Source organism: Danaus plexippus, chromosome 7 (assembly GCF_018135715.1).
Source record: "Danaus plexippus chromosome 7, MEX_DaPlex, whole genome shotgun sequence".
NCBI classification, from domain to species: domain Eukaryota; kingdom Metazoa; phylum Arthropoda; class Insecta; order Lepidoptera; family Nymphalidae; genus Danaus; species Danaus plexippus.
Genome location: NC_083541.1, coordinates 6,379,744 through 6,395,774, shown reverse-complemented (window position 1 = coordinate 6,395,774; position 16,031 = coordinate 6,379,744). Strand labels below are relative to the sequence as shown.

At 28.2% G+C, this 16,031-nt stretch overlaps 1 protein-coding gene across 1 annotated transcript; it reads left to right on the top strand.

Moving 5' to 3' along the window:
• Positions 1-821: 821 nt before the first annotated feature.
• LOC116770833 (connectin-like) lies at positions 822-15,235 on the top strand. Its single transcript, XM_032662458.2, has 3 exons — positions 822-963; positions 11,901-12,975; positions 13,674-15,235. Exons 2-3 carry the CDS (start codon positions 11,922-11,924, stop codon positions 14,150-14,152), a joined length of 1,533 nt encoding a protein of 510 aa, XP_032518349.2. The 5' UTR covers positions 822-963; positions 11,901-11,921; the 3' UTR covers positions 14,153-15,235.
• Positions 15,236-16,031: the final 796 nt, after the last annotated feature.

The window sequence follows — 16,031 nt, the reverse complement described above, 5'->3', positions numbered from 1 at the left end:
AGAATACAAGATTTAAATTCTGAAACGAATATTATAATTTTAATCAATAACAATAGGAAGGAAATTCGACTTTGAGACTCGAAATACCAAATACTTTACAATCAAGATCAATAGGCCTGATAAACCAATATATCCGCCGGCTCTGATTGTTTAATGATATTAAAGTCAGGTGACTCATGCAGGGGTGATAAACTTTGGGTTTCGAAAACAATGACCATTACTTTATTATCTATACATTAGATCAATTCCATATTATAGAATATAAATTAAATTAATAAGTGATATACAGATAATATACGAGTATCTACATACTCTAGTATCTACATACGGAAGTAATAAAACAAAAGATTTTAATTTTTTATTATTTGTGATAGTTCTATTAACTCAATTTCTTTGTTGATCAAAGTTAAATGCTGGGTAAAGAAAGCCATACTCATATAAGGAAGTAACAATACCTATCGCAAAGCGTAACTTATCTGCTCAATTTAATGGATTTTTATGTCTCTATCTGTTGAAGAGGTATTACATTATACTACGTTTCATCTATTCTATTTTTTTTATATAAATCAATCAGCTACTCAAGAAACTATCAGCGTATTCACCGACTTTAAAAGCTTAAAATATTGACTACGCCTTCTATATTTGAGTCACGATATACATTAAATTTTTCGTTAAAAAAATCAGATAAAAGCCTTATCAGAGACGCCAAAGTCACCAAAAACCAGTTTAAAGTGTCTACGTATTTTAGTGTAGCCACCCCGTTGTGTCCACTCCCTCTCAATTGAAGCTTTCGCCCCATCGCTCAGTAGCAAACTTGATCGCGGTACGGTACGAACGTCTCTTGCCAAAATTCTATGAACTTTGCTACGAAAAACATCTTTCGAACTTTTACTGAACGTACATTTCGCTAATTGTGTTTATACTGTGCGTGCCCAAAGGAGTTTTCGGAGTTCAAATATTTTGGTAAGTTTATTTTGAAATCGTTACTTCTATTATAATGTTTTGTAATTTTATACGGTCTGGTTGTGTTATGATATATGACGGCTTTTAATTGCAGAATATGTTTTATAATTTGTTTTGCTGTAATCTAAGTACGGCATATATATAAATTATGAATATTAATAACATATACATTAAACAGTTTAGCTTCTTTATATTATTTTTATAAATAATTTTGTTTTAAATAGATATAACAATCTCTTATATACACAATATCATTCCAAATATTATAAAGAGGTTTTTATTAACATGTAGATCATATTATGGCTTTAATTTCGCTTTATTACGTACTCAGAGATATATTTGAGCTGAAACGTACACAAATATTTGAGTGTACAGAAAAAAAAAGAAACATATAACCTCTAGTAATAACGTCGGTTTATGAAAAAAATCATATGATATACAATTTTCCACCGACCTCCCGGGCTTAATAACATATGTGGAGTCTTTATTTAGGAGTATTAGTATGGCATCTCCAATATACGGTGCTAAGAAATGTTTCGTATTATATATGATTCCTTTCTTTAGCCACTTATAACAATATCATATGAGTAATCGTAGCTGCAATATTCGAATTTGTTGTATTAAGTATGATGTTTGAGATATGCGACGATGTAACAATGCTTCGTTAAAAATAATTCGCTTCGGGGAAAATTTATTGAAATATTTCAATGCCTAAAAATATCTTTGTTTTTTTTTATTATATACTATTTAATTATTTGTTATATTGAGCTACAATATAGCAAAAAATATTATAAAAGTGAGGTCGTACAAATTTTTATACAATAAAATTTTTCCACGTATATTGAAAACAATTGATATTTCGAATGAATTTTAACAAGTTGCGGGATGACTCTTTAATTAAAGTATACTCACAAATGTATTGAGTTCTTACTTATAAAAATATATATTTTTTATCAATTTCAGAAATATATTGAAGTGGTTGTGTGTTATTGTTTAAATAAACCAATTAGTCGTTCTTGATTTTAAGTATTTTTTATGTCATGTAAGGTTATTTGTCATGTTTGAAAGTCATATACGAGTTAAAATTTACTGGAAAGTTCTTATATATATATATGTATATCCATAGACAACGACACACTAGTCGTTGTTGCTCACTGTCTCTGTTGCTGTTAATTAATAACCTCTTACAACATCTCAAAATTAAAATTCTCTTCCAAATTAACGGTTGATTAAAATGCGGCGGATATTTTAAGTTTTATTCCTGTTTCCTGGTTGTCCGTAAAGCTGGAATATATAGATGGGAATACAAATAAACTCAGTCTCATAATGAAATGTAAACAAAGTTGCGTAAGCTCGGCCAGTAATCCGATTACCTTTGGTTATTTATTGTTTGTATTTAGAATTAGCGTATTTCATAAATATTTTACACAGAATTGAAATCAACAATGCCGTTGTCCTTAATACTTGATATATAATATATACTATAACATTAAAATATATAATATCTGTGATGAGTATTTCACATTTTATTCATAATATTATTATATATTTATCAACGTTGCCTTTTCATATTTAAATTTTACTGCAAAACCTAACAAATGCTCAGAATTTAGTGCTAACAACTAAAATTGAAAAAATACCAAAAAGTTTACTAAAACTCTCTGAACATAGACGGTTAATCTATTCGTCAGATTTTCGTTTAAAACAAAGCTGTATTATACACAAAGAAATCTTTTATCTTGCAAATTTTTTTCCTGAAAACTAAAATTCTGTACACAGCGGAGGTAATAAAAGAATAACAGCAAAAAGCTTTTAATATGCAGTTAATAATACGATCGGCTGACAGTTCTTGAAAATGACGTTGCTAAATACGAGTTTGTTGCTTTGTGCCTGACAGTGCAATGATAAAACGTGGAGGTAAAATTCTTCAAGTTTGTTTTAACAAACGACGAGAATACCGGCACAAGTTAGGTATATGATAGGTTGGCTGTTGTTTGATTTGGAATCAGTTGTTTTATAAGATGGGTCCTAAAATAGTTCAATAACATTTATAAAATTGGTTATTTACAATAAATATTAAGATTACAGTTTTCTAAGATTATTTTATTATCTTATTTTGCTAATTGTAGTTTCCATGTATCTCATAAAAAAATTATAATAAGTATTTATGTAGGTACCTACTTCTAATTCAACCCAAATTCATAACATTGTTATTTTATATGTACTTTGCTGAGCAAGAATAGATCTTTAGAATTCATAGCACACAACATATATAAACTAAATTCCAGTAAATTTATTGAAGACGATAAAACATTTCCGTACTAGAGCGGTTTTACTATAAAATGTTAGACAATTTTCCGGCTCATTCGACTTTTTTTCCGGATAAATAAACGCAAATGTTAAAACAAAACAAAGAAGCGTGTTTACAGTTATCTAAATGTTAAAAGGCAGTCGCAATTCAGTTATTTCATATATTCTGCCATTTTTTCGCAATGTTTGTCAGAAACTACAGATGCTATGCAAATATAGAGTATATATTATATTGTATTATTAAGTGTCAACAAAGGTACTATTGCAGTAACCTGAACTATATTTTAAAGAAATTCACTTAGTGTCCACCTTTTAATACAGACAAACTAAAATATTTCGAGCTTTTAGAAATATCTCATCTCTCCTATATTTTCTATGAAATTGGAAGAAAGCTGAAGAATTTTGTTCCTTAATGAGTGCCGAGAAGATTGAAGCTCGGGTAAAAATTTAGAAAAGAATAATTTGAACGATAGCAACGAATTCTCTGTCCAATTAGTGTCACCCATTTATTAGTGCTGGGTTTAAATGTGCAGCATGTAGGTATTAACTAAAAAATGCACATATCTAAGGTCTAGATATTTTAAATGGGTTTAACTAAGTTAAATACATAACTAATGCAATATTGTCTTAATATTTTATATTTAATTACAATAGAATATGTATAAAATTATTTGAAAGAATATTTAAAGCCAATGGTGGTATACCATTACGAATTTGAAAACTCGAATTTTGTAGTTTGCTGTGACAACGTAATGACAACGAAAAAAATTAATTCTAGTTTACTAGTTAGTTCTTTACTAAAATAGAATCATTATATATTGATTTATGTTGTTTTAAAATATATACCATTGACGCATTAATAATGAAGTTGAAGCTTAGGAGGTAATTGTTTAATATTTTATATAGGAAACCATTAAGTCAACCTTACATTTTTAATAAAATAAAAATATAATACAATAACTGTTCACTTTAAATACTAATTAGTAAGTCTGAACACGTGAATAATAAATAAACCAATGAGCATTGATCGTGTTTTTGTTATAAATATTTGAAACAACTAAGGGTTGTAATGTCTTTTAAGGTATAGAATTATTTATAAACTCAGAGTGGTTTTCTAAATTCGGTTTCTATACAATAATAATATCTACTGTTAGTGTCATGTAGCTGGATAATCAAAATCTTTTGCTATACTAATCTATTACATTGAAGCTTAGCAAAAGTCTGCCTTAACGTAGATCACAGTTTTGTTTGCGGTTTTATTTGAATTCAAAATGAGCAGTTATTAATAGGAAATTGAATTGAAGTGAAATGTAAACGGTTGAATTAAATTAAAGTTATTCTTCTGTGAACGTAACTTTAATGAGCTAAATATGGAACATTTATCTATTCAGGCAATAGAACTAAATAAATATCATTTTCTTAATGGTAAAGTTATGAAACGATTCAATTGATGAGTCAAACAAATTTACCAAACTCTAGTCTTCCATTTGATGTTCTTCTCATATTCAACTATAAGTCTAAAGCGAAGTCTCGATTTCATGTCCACATAATTTTATAAAAGTTCTCCATTATTGTTCAGTTGAACCCGACAAGTTTAGGTAACTTGTTAAAACTTGGCCGTGTTTAAATCTAACTCATCGTCATTGGTGCGTGTAAAGACAAGTATAGCCCCCGTATTTTCTATTTAAGGAAGCAAATTGATACTGTTTTTTGAGAATATTAAAGAACATTAGACGAATATCACGTTCCAAGTATATTAATAAAGTAGTCTGTACCGACTGATTTAGTATTATTTTTATAAATTGAACGTATTTTTTAATTTAAAAATCTTCATCAGAAACTCAAAATTAAACAGTTTCACAATACATAACCTGTCTGCAAAAGCAGCAAATAATACCAGGTATACATTGTTAGATTCTTATTCCTACGAAGTTTGAATGTCGTTGTGAGTCTAATATGGCAACTTCTGATATCAAACTGAGCACTTAAGTCTGGTAAAGAACTTACCTTAATTTTCATTGGAGAAGTACAATATAAAACGGTTATTGTTATTTAAGGGCATTAAGTAACATACTTGTGATTTTTTTCTTTTGTAATAACTATATCTTCATTTATTAATATTTTTGTACTTATTTGAATGTTTGTATCCATATGATCTATTTATAAATTTTTAATTCGTTAAGGGAGTAGGAATTTTTTTTAAATGTTTATGTATCTTAGTCTATAGTTTTACTATTAAAAAATGAATTTATGGCTTTGAAATAAGATTTTTTTATTCAAATTATGTAACAACAGCTTATATTCGAGTTGAGAGACAAGGGTACTTATTTTAAGAACTCACTTAAAGTATTAGCGTTGATTTTAAACTATAACATAAATAACTGTGTAGGAGAAAGAGATTATTTTTTTATGTTTTAACTTTACGAAATCATATATTTACATAATTTGTTTTGTTCACGTCTGTAGATACTTGAAAATTCAGCTAGAGTAAAACGAAACTGACGGAACAACTAGGATGGAATCTATATCAAATAGTATTTGTCTTTACTTATATTCACATATTATTAGCAGGTAATAACAGTGAAACAACCATCAGTGTATTAAAATAACTGTTTGTGAGTACTTTTTATTATTATGTTAAATATCACATTAATTATTGTATGAATATCTAGGGTAAACTTTCGTATTGATGTTATGAGATGTCCAGATAATAGGGAGTTAAAAAAAAGAAATAGAACCTTTACTTAATATTTCGTAAAAGGTTATATATAATTATCAGTTTCCTGTCAACAGTTGTATGAGCTGAATTTGTGTATCAAGGATGTTATTATATCTCTTTTGGACTCTTATTATTGGAAATTGATATCTTATCCATAATCATATACGTATATACAAATCAAGAGACTGGACGAACATATATACATAAAAATAAATATCAAATTTATTTTCGAGGTACCTATATTAACGGCTTAAAACTGTATGCTCGGTAGAGAAAAATAATTTTAGCAGGCTGTCTTTTCATAATTATATTTCCATAATATTATTGCTTATTTAATTTTATTTAATTTTAAACCTCTTTATTATATGAATACAAATTCATGCAAAACTGATATTGTTATTACAAAAGAAAAGAACAAATGATTTCCAAAGCATATTATTGAATTGAATGATACAAAAACCATTTTGGCCCTTGAATCAACATCACCATCGAGCAGACGAAACCGCGGTCCTCGCTAATGGATTAAAGCCTCAATCGTTACAACGCAAACCGGTGTAACTGGGGGCGTAATTGTCGATAGTCAACTTTAAATCACCTTTGAACCAGGTCCCTAATTACATGCTCTTAGCTTAATGATGATTCTATGTAGAGAAGTTCGAATTGAGCACTCATATTAATCGATAAAATAAATAAAGTGTCCTCTTTAAACTAACGATAGTATAATATTCTGAAAATATTTTAAACTTATATACTATTTAGGAGATTCTTTTATTCTACAAAAGTTCCTCGTTGTTTGCCGAATGAACACGGCGGCCAGATAGCATTGTAAATACAGCGCTATACTTGACTTTGTTTTATTTAAAAGTTAATGTTCAGTGATTTTTGTACTCAAGCGTCTGCGATAGCATTTTTTTTTAATTTAACCCAATTTCCGAAACCTCGTTAAAAATTAACCTGTCTATATTGCTCTGAAGACAAATTTATCTTTTTTAATACATTATACTTTCAATATATAATAAATCGCAAAGAAAGTGAACTCTTAACTACAAGTGATAGTCACGATTAAAGCTAACTTTTATAGGTTATGTCACTTCAAGATACATACAAAGATTTGGATACAAATAATTCTTACGAGTTTCATCAATCAAATCTTAGCGTAAATGCTCTACAATTAATTGACTCAAGTGAAAACTCGCAAGACTCAAATTCTACTTAAGCTTCGAGAAACTTTGTCTGAAGTAAGATAAAGTCGACATTAATTTTGCAAGACCAAACGAATGATGGAATACCTAACGATTTAAGTACGTTTTCACAGTTTGGAATGACCAGAAGTTAGTGAAGTTTTAATACTTTTGTATCAGATAATTTTGATCGGTTCATTTTTTTCTTAATTTCGATGTTTGGTCACGTTGAATAATATTGACAGTGCCTTTTGACTAGTGCTTAAGAAAATATTTTTAAAATGTTTAGTAGAGAGTGTTGCTTTAAATTTTATCAGGTAATTTAATCTTTATATTTATTATTGGTATGGGTTTACGAGGCGACGACAAAGACCATTTTTTTTTTGTTAAATGGGTACCGCATACAAATTTCTTAAAAAAAATCTTTTATCTTCAATTGGATAGTCTAAACGCAGGTATAATGTTCACAAAAACAACTGAATAGTAAATACGTGCTTTTTGAAGGTTGCAAGGCATTCGTAAATATAATAATATTTTTTGTACGACAGGTTGAATCAGGTAATTCTGTGACAGATATTCGGGTTTACCAGTCCTTTTGTTGGACTAAAATAGATTCCTGTTGGTCCTTGAGCCTTTTTTGATGTGCAATTTATTTCGCATCTTTTGTGCTTCGTAATAATATATGAATTGGATAGAGGATTCTGAAAACTGATTAAGACTAGGGTAATATTAATATTCTTATATGCGAATTTAATTTAAAGTTTAAGTTTTTTTTACAATGTAACTATAATCCTAACATTTAACTGCTTTGATAATTAAACATAGGTATTACAAACATGCATGCAAATACAAACACTTTATATTCAAGCAGTGACGAATGTAAATCTTGGTAGTATTCTCATATTTATTTCATATGTATCCAAATAGAGTACAAGGAATAAATATGTTTGAAACCAGCCGCGCTGATTAAACCAAATGACTATGATAATGTATAAGTTCAAATAACATGAATGTGATATGCGTTCTCAATCTCGTTTCCTTCATATCATAACTTACTAAATATTATCCCTAATTTCAATACATAAATATTGAAATAAGACTGTAACAGTAACTTTAATTTCAAATATAATATTAACTTTCAATTAACTCTAGTTACTTGACTGCAGAGAATTGATATTGGCATTTTATCTGTCTTGTAATTCGTGGATCAAAAGCTGTTCCCTTTGTGAATGCCGTTTATTTCCTTAAATATTTCTTCTTTGATATTTATTTCACTTGAACAAAAAATCCCGTAACCTTTAATTTGTTCAACAATAAAAGGAAAATAATATAAGTACATATTTTTATTACATCAAATAATAACAACTAAAACGTATTAATAAAACCCAAGTAAAAGCGAAGCTAGGAGTAGACTTTGATAACACAACCAACCAATATTTGCGAATAGGATATTATAACCTATTCCTGGTAAGCAGCAATAGCGGCCCGTGTAAAAACAAGACCCGTAATATAAATCCCTTTCCTTCTATTAGTAAGAAAATGAGTTGGATATTTTCATCCCTTGCCAACTCATAGTAAACCAAATTCAGATGAAATCCCTCGAGACTGAACTTTGATGAAAAATCGTTTAAGATAAAAGGAAAAGAAACTAAATATTTTTCTTTTTAATCCATTTATACTTGGTTGTTATGAAAGTATATAAGGGTATGCCAACTTATTTGATTATATTTATGTTCATATAAGTATCAGATTAGACAGAAATTAAATGTAAATATTTAGTTATAAAATACATAAAAAATCTCTAAATCGGTGGAATATTTTAATAGTACACATATTTGTTTTCTAAATATAAATCAACAATAAACATAACCAAAATTGGAAACAAACTAATTCAGATAAAATATATACGTATATTAATACTAAACTTTCTTAAAATATTATTCTCTGTCAATTTAGAGCTACGAGTCTACGAGCTAGAGCACTACTTTGGTCTTTGCTGAACATTAAATAACAGACGCGATTTGTTGAGAGCTTAGTCATCTGAGATGAACGTGATTTTACGTCTGTCGGTAACAGTTCCAAAACATATTATTTTATCATTTTCCACACTATTTACGGTGCAATTATTACTTCGCTCTGCGTTGTATCCTATAAATTTTAAATGTAAGCCAAACAAAATTTTTAAGGTTACGTGAAACTAAAACGTATAAATTATTCGTCCATAACCAACTTACACTTTTGTTCTGACATATTATTATTCTGCTAAATGTGAAACGACTTACTTTTCTCCGTCGATTTTTCCTTTATATAAGACAGTCTCCTTCCTTTGATAAGACATTAAGAATCATTAAGAGATCTCTAAAGGATTATTTTTTTCAATATATGGCACCTTCAACGATCCTGTGACACAATAATTAAAAGGTTATATCAATTTTCGATTGGAGCTATTTTACTTTCAATTCATATATTTTTTCCATACATATCGTAAAGTACTTATCAACTTAATTTCTGGTTATTTTTGCAAGATAAGACAATATCAATTACTAGAATTAAATATGGTGATACACTTGTATACATTATTGATTTGAGTTTAAAATGGAAAATTTCATACTCGAAAATTCTTTTATGAAAGGTTTATAATTTATATAAGAAATTTATTATTATTTTAATATTTTCAACTCTTGCTATTTCCTGAGACATTTCGTATCATTTTTGTATCAATAAATATAAGTGATAGGAGCCAATATATTTTGAAGAAATTCCAAAGACCCTTTGAATGTCTTGAACTTTAAGAGCACACGATAGAGTTCATTTTTCAACAAACAGGATCTTTCTATCTCCAAGCAAACGTCTCGTAAATTCCCATTGCTTGTCAGACCCACTTTAGGGTGTTTGGAATAACTTGAATATTTTAGTCTTGCTAATTGAAATGCATACTCTATACTGGATGCGGTTGTATTATGCATCGATATATTGTAGCTGCTCAGTTCGAAGTGAAAATACTAATTAGGAATAGTTCAAATAATCATTATGAAACTATTGTGCTTTAAATACTCATTGAACTAGAAAATGGAAATATCATTTGTTAAAACATGATTCATAAGTATTTCTATTCATTTTAAGCGAACAAAAGTCCTATCCTATATTTGCTGTATCCTATAATTGCTTATTTAGCCTTATAGTGTTACTTTTCCTACTGTCTGTTTCATTTATAACTAGATAATAAATGTGTGTGTCAGTTATTTCTAAGATATTAATGAGTATCATATACAAAAAATTCAAATACTTTAAATTTCCCCCAAAATATTATTTTCAAAATAATTGAATAGTGGAGCTGTAATCAAAATGTAACATTAAGTACATTAGTTAAATCTGGAAATATATTATTTGAATAAGCGGGTTTTCATTATAAACGTTCATGAATAAAGAATTAAATATATATTATTCTATTATTTAATTTTATTATACACAATTGTATACCTATTTTTTACTTGATAATTTTATAAAGATATTCAACTTGGATGCAGAACGTACATTCGAATGCCAAGAAAATATGAAAAAAATAAAACACAAAGAAACATTTCGTATATTTCGAAACAACTCAATAGAACTCCGCTTTACCTGGAAACTTCATCTACAATCGTAAAATTGTCTCTTCTAACTTTTTCAAAGAAAGATCAAACTTCGCCTAAAGAGCAACAAAAGGCATTTTAATATTAAAATGTACCATTGCAAAGAATTACTTCATAAAAACAATGGTTTTTAAGTAGACAAGTTTAAGTAAGGAGTTTGAAAGATTAAATAACAAAAGCAGAAGGTTTTTATCTAATTAAGCCTAAATCTAGCGAGGATAGTAAAAAACTCAATACAATAATCATTTGGGACAACAAAGGACTTTTATGTTCCGGCCTTTCAGATGCTCGATAAGGTCATTACTATAAAAAGAAACGAGTGACGTTCTAATTAAAAGACCCCTTAATTAAGTATTAATCTCTAGGGAATGTTGTCCATTTCGTATTGAATTACTAGAAAGATTAATACGTAATCATTATGAATATTTCAATTGACACTTAATTCTTCATTATATGAATGAAATAGCTTAGACGGAACCAAAAAATATTTGATTAAATTAACATTTATTTGTATACTTATTTAATTTGATTGGTAATGGTGTTATTTTTTATCTATATTATTTTAAAAATACTTTTAATTAATTAATATTTATTTAATTACTATTGCTTTAGAATAAGGAACCTAATGCTAAGTTGTTCTCTTAATTAATTACTAACTTTCGTTTGCCCAAAAGTATGAGTCATAGCTATGGCATTTGATACACACCCCATAAATTAGTTAGAGTGCACGCAGGTTTTGAATTGCATTTATGTATTCATAAAAAACCTTATTGCTTTGATAAATATTACTCCATAATGATACGTTATATAATACAATTCTCTTTTAATGACTAATTAATTATTATTTGTGATGACAATCATAAAATTTATACTATTGTATAAAAACCGTATCATAAATTTCCTTATTCATACATGGTTAATAAATGTGTATGTAATATTTCCATCGTATTTATTAAAATTGAATTCAAACGATTATTGTTTATTTTAAACACAATACCATACTCTAAAATAGGGATTAATAAAATTCGTTTCATTACACTCACGGCAGTGCATAAAAAGAATTCCAACATTAATGTACATTTTGTTTTGTTTCAGATTTCTGAAAAGCTAGTGAGTATGGATACAAACATTCAATATTTACTTCTGGCTCTTGCACTGACCTCAGTGCAAATATCGTTTACTGAGAGCCGTCTAAATGAAAAACGCAGGGATAAAACTGAAAGACGATATCATGCTGTTCAAGCTAAAGACAACATGTGCGAAATTACTAACAGAGAATCCAAAGTACATTGCTATTGTGAAAATACTGAAGTTAAAACTGCCACTAGAGCAGACTGCTGGGTATTTAATGGCGGTATCGATGAAACCGACCCAATTTGGTCGAGCTTCAACTCTCAACCGCATCTGGAAAGATTAACATTCAATGTCAGGTCTGATGGTGCACTAAAATTTATTCCTCTTCAAGTTATCCATCGTTTGAAAAAGTTGCAAAAGCTTTTCATACATTACGCGACCTTGAATAAAATTGGAAAAGATTCTTTTAGAAATATGTCAACGCTGAGAGAAATAACTTTAATGAATGATAAAATCATGGAGCTAGATTTTTCCGCATTTTCAAGTCTCCCTGCACTCGTAAATCTGACAATAAAAGGAAATAAAGTAATCGAGATACAGCGGGATGTTTTCGTCGATTTGCCGAGTCTAAAATATCTCGATCTGTCGTTTAACAGCATTAGTCTGGCTCACGATGGATGTTTTGAACATTTGAATGTACTAAACGATCTCGTACTTGAAGCGAATTTAATATCGGTATTAACAAAAGATACTTTCAAGGGTTTGGCTAATTTAACGAGATTAGATTTGAGATCCAATAAAATGTCTATGGTTGGTGATCTAACGTTTTCAGAATTATGGAATTTGAATGAACTCCTGCTAGATAATAATGAATTAAAATATTTATCTGAAAGGGCTTTTGATGGACTAGCCATGCTTCAAAAACTATCAATGACAGGAAATAAATTGCAAACCATTAACGAAGGACTCTTGGAAGGCGTAAGAGGGTTAGAATTATTGGATTTAAGGAACAATGAGATTGAATTGTTCACTTACGAAACAATCAAACCTATTCTAGAAAATTTAAAAATGAAGACGTCAGTTCTCTATTTGAGTGGTAAGTTTTTAAGGGTTATATAATTTAATGGAATACACTATATATAGAGTCTTTTACTTATAAATCGTCTTTTGCATATTAAAAATATTTATGTTTATATATTTTATTAAAATGACAACAAGAGCTCAAATTCAATAACTGAAATACCAAAATCACACTGTTCCCTGCCTTGTGGGATAAATATGTTATCAAAGACCCAATAACATACCATTCCTACCAAGCACACTTCATGGGAAGATAAATAACTATATTTTGTGCAAACAATAGCATACTCCCTGCAGGGTTTTAATCCCCTACAAAAAAAGCTAAAGCACCCTTCGCACGTTAAGGACAATAAATGAGTGTAACAGCACCCTTTAGAGAGTCAACAATGGCGTAATAACACGATTTAGACACAATGAAATATGAATTATTAAAAATCAACAAACATTACGGGTGTGTTCTCATGATAACTTTATTGTCATATTTTTGTTGACCAGTGTGCGCCCCCGGAATTGAATACCGCTTCATTAGATTAATATTCACATTATTTTATATTAGACGTTGAAATAAAATAAATAAATATTAACTATGAATTTTTCATGATAATAACAATTTAATATCAAAGTTATTTTTATTCTATGATATTATTATAATAAAAATGTTGAAGGGTTTTTATATTTCATAATAAATTATTTTGACCAAAAAATTTTTTACAGGTAATGACTTCAAATGTGACTGTCGTTTGTCGTGGATACAAGTTTTAAGAAATGAAACCAAAAGTGAACCACTTCGGACGGCTCTCGACGAAATCACCTGTTCCTTTATGACTGTCAATAAAGCTTCACCAAAAACAAATTTAGAGAACGGTGATGATAGGATGAAAATTCTTAATTCTTTCGAAACAGAACCGAATATTGGCATATTTCAACAAAATGATGATGGCGAAGATGATTCTAGTGACATAAGTTCACAATATAAATTTGAAACCACAACAAAACTGTTTGCTAATGAAGTCGTTTTAGTCGATATACCTCCTGAAACATTATCCTGTCCAGGTGAACTGGTAGCAACAGGCGAAGATTCGCTAATGCTTTCATCGAAAGATGATAGTTATTGGCACTCAAATTCATGTATGAAAACTTTGTCAAGTTTTCTAATGATGTTTACTTTAGTCATTATATGTACTATTCGTTGAAAAACTCTTTGCTGTTTACTTAAATGATCTTTATTTGATGTATTGGCTGCTGTTTTATTGCTTATTTAAAATATTGAAGAAGACTGGTTAAAATATTTAAATAAATTATTCCTTATAACTGTGTTTTCCACTTGTATCTGTGTATGGCAAATAAAAATTTATGATAATAAATGTAAAATATGTTATGTAAATGTAATTTTTTAATTTAAATTAAGATTACCAAGGTCAATTTCTGAATTAAAAATTTCAATTTAATTTTTACAGCGACTATTAAAAGCATTGAATATTTAACATAAATGTTATAGAGAATATTTGTTGAATCGAATATTTTATTGACTTATATCGTATACAAAGCCAAAGTATTGATATTTTGGATTCACTCGCAACCACGTTTGGCATGTTATCAATTGCTATAGGAATGATCAAAGCATAGTTTCAATATGTATAGCCCACCAATTTTCGTACATTCCTCTTATATTTGTAATTGAAAATCGACACTTTTAGTCAACTTATTATTATTTTTTAATTCCTCGTGTGATTGTTCTTTGTATTTATTATTTTAATGGGTGTGTTATTTGAAAGTCTATAAATAAAATGCATATAACTGGTGAACTAATCAGATGAAATTATTTGGTATTTGATAAATTCTATTATCAATATTAAAATTTAATTATGAATGAATAAAGCTGTAAATAAAAATTTAGAAAATACTATTGAAGGAAATCTTTGAACTTTAAATATTATCAAAATAAAATTCCATCACATATCATATAAATTTTTATATAGACTCCATAAATATTTTTGGTAAAGAAACAATTGGGGTTATTGAAAAAATGTCATCATTGCTTACATTTATAAGATGAGACGTATTTAAGATCGAAATAAAATATCTTCTTCATAAAGTGCTTTCATGTTTTTGGGCCTTTATCAGAATGTTTATATGTAATTGATAGATTTTAAGTAATTTTGCCTAGCTTAGTGTGATAATTGTGAATATATCATTATAAGTAAAATAAGATTTAATTAAAGCGTGTATTGAAGTTGTAGATACAAAGGTATTGTAAATATTAAAAATAAAGTTTATTGTCACACATATATTTGTCTTATTTGTTAAGTTAATTGAAGAAAAGATTCATTAATACAAATGTCAGTGCAAAAACAATTATATTTATATATATTAACTTAACAGCTAATAAATTTGTTTGATGGCTTATTTTTGTTTCAAATATATAAACGAAACTTGTGCTGTACTATCATAGGCATATTTTTCATTTAACGAAATATGCAGACGAAAATATCTGTTAATATATTTTCCGTTCAACCGAATTAAATGAAATAATAAATAATAACCGAATTAGATAATTAAAACATTAAACACTATTTAAATAATCATAGTAATTTCATTTGAATAATTTTGGTTATATTCATAATTTGAATTAATTCAAGACCATGATTGTGTTTTGCTATGAAAATTAATTATAACGCCTACTTGCTGTTATATGTAGAAAAACAACTGCATTTAACTGTTACTCATCCTGATTGGTAAATAATTTTAACAGCATCGGTTATGTAAGAAATCTATGGATATATTTAATTTATTTAAATGAAACTAATATTTTTCGGATATACTACGCGTGATTTATTTTTGTAAAAAACTACAACTAACTAACTCCCGATGTTTCGGTTAATTTTCAGCAACCGTGATCACGGTTTATTAGTTTCATTTAAATGAATGAAACTCGCTAAAATCTTAGATCTCATTATATTTAATTTACTTTATTAAATATATCCATATAGTAAGTACGAATCTTAACAACAGATTCACATTGAAGTTTCGTAAAAGTTTTAACTGATAATAGTGAGTGGTAGTTTGGAAGGA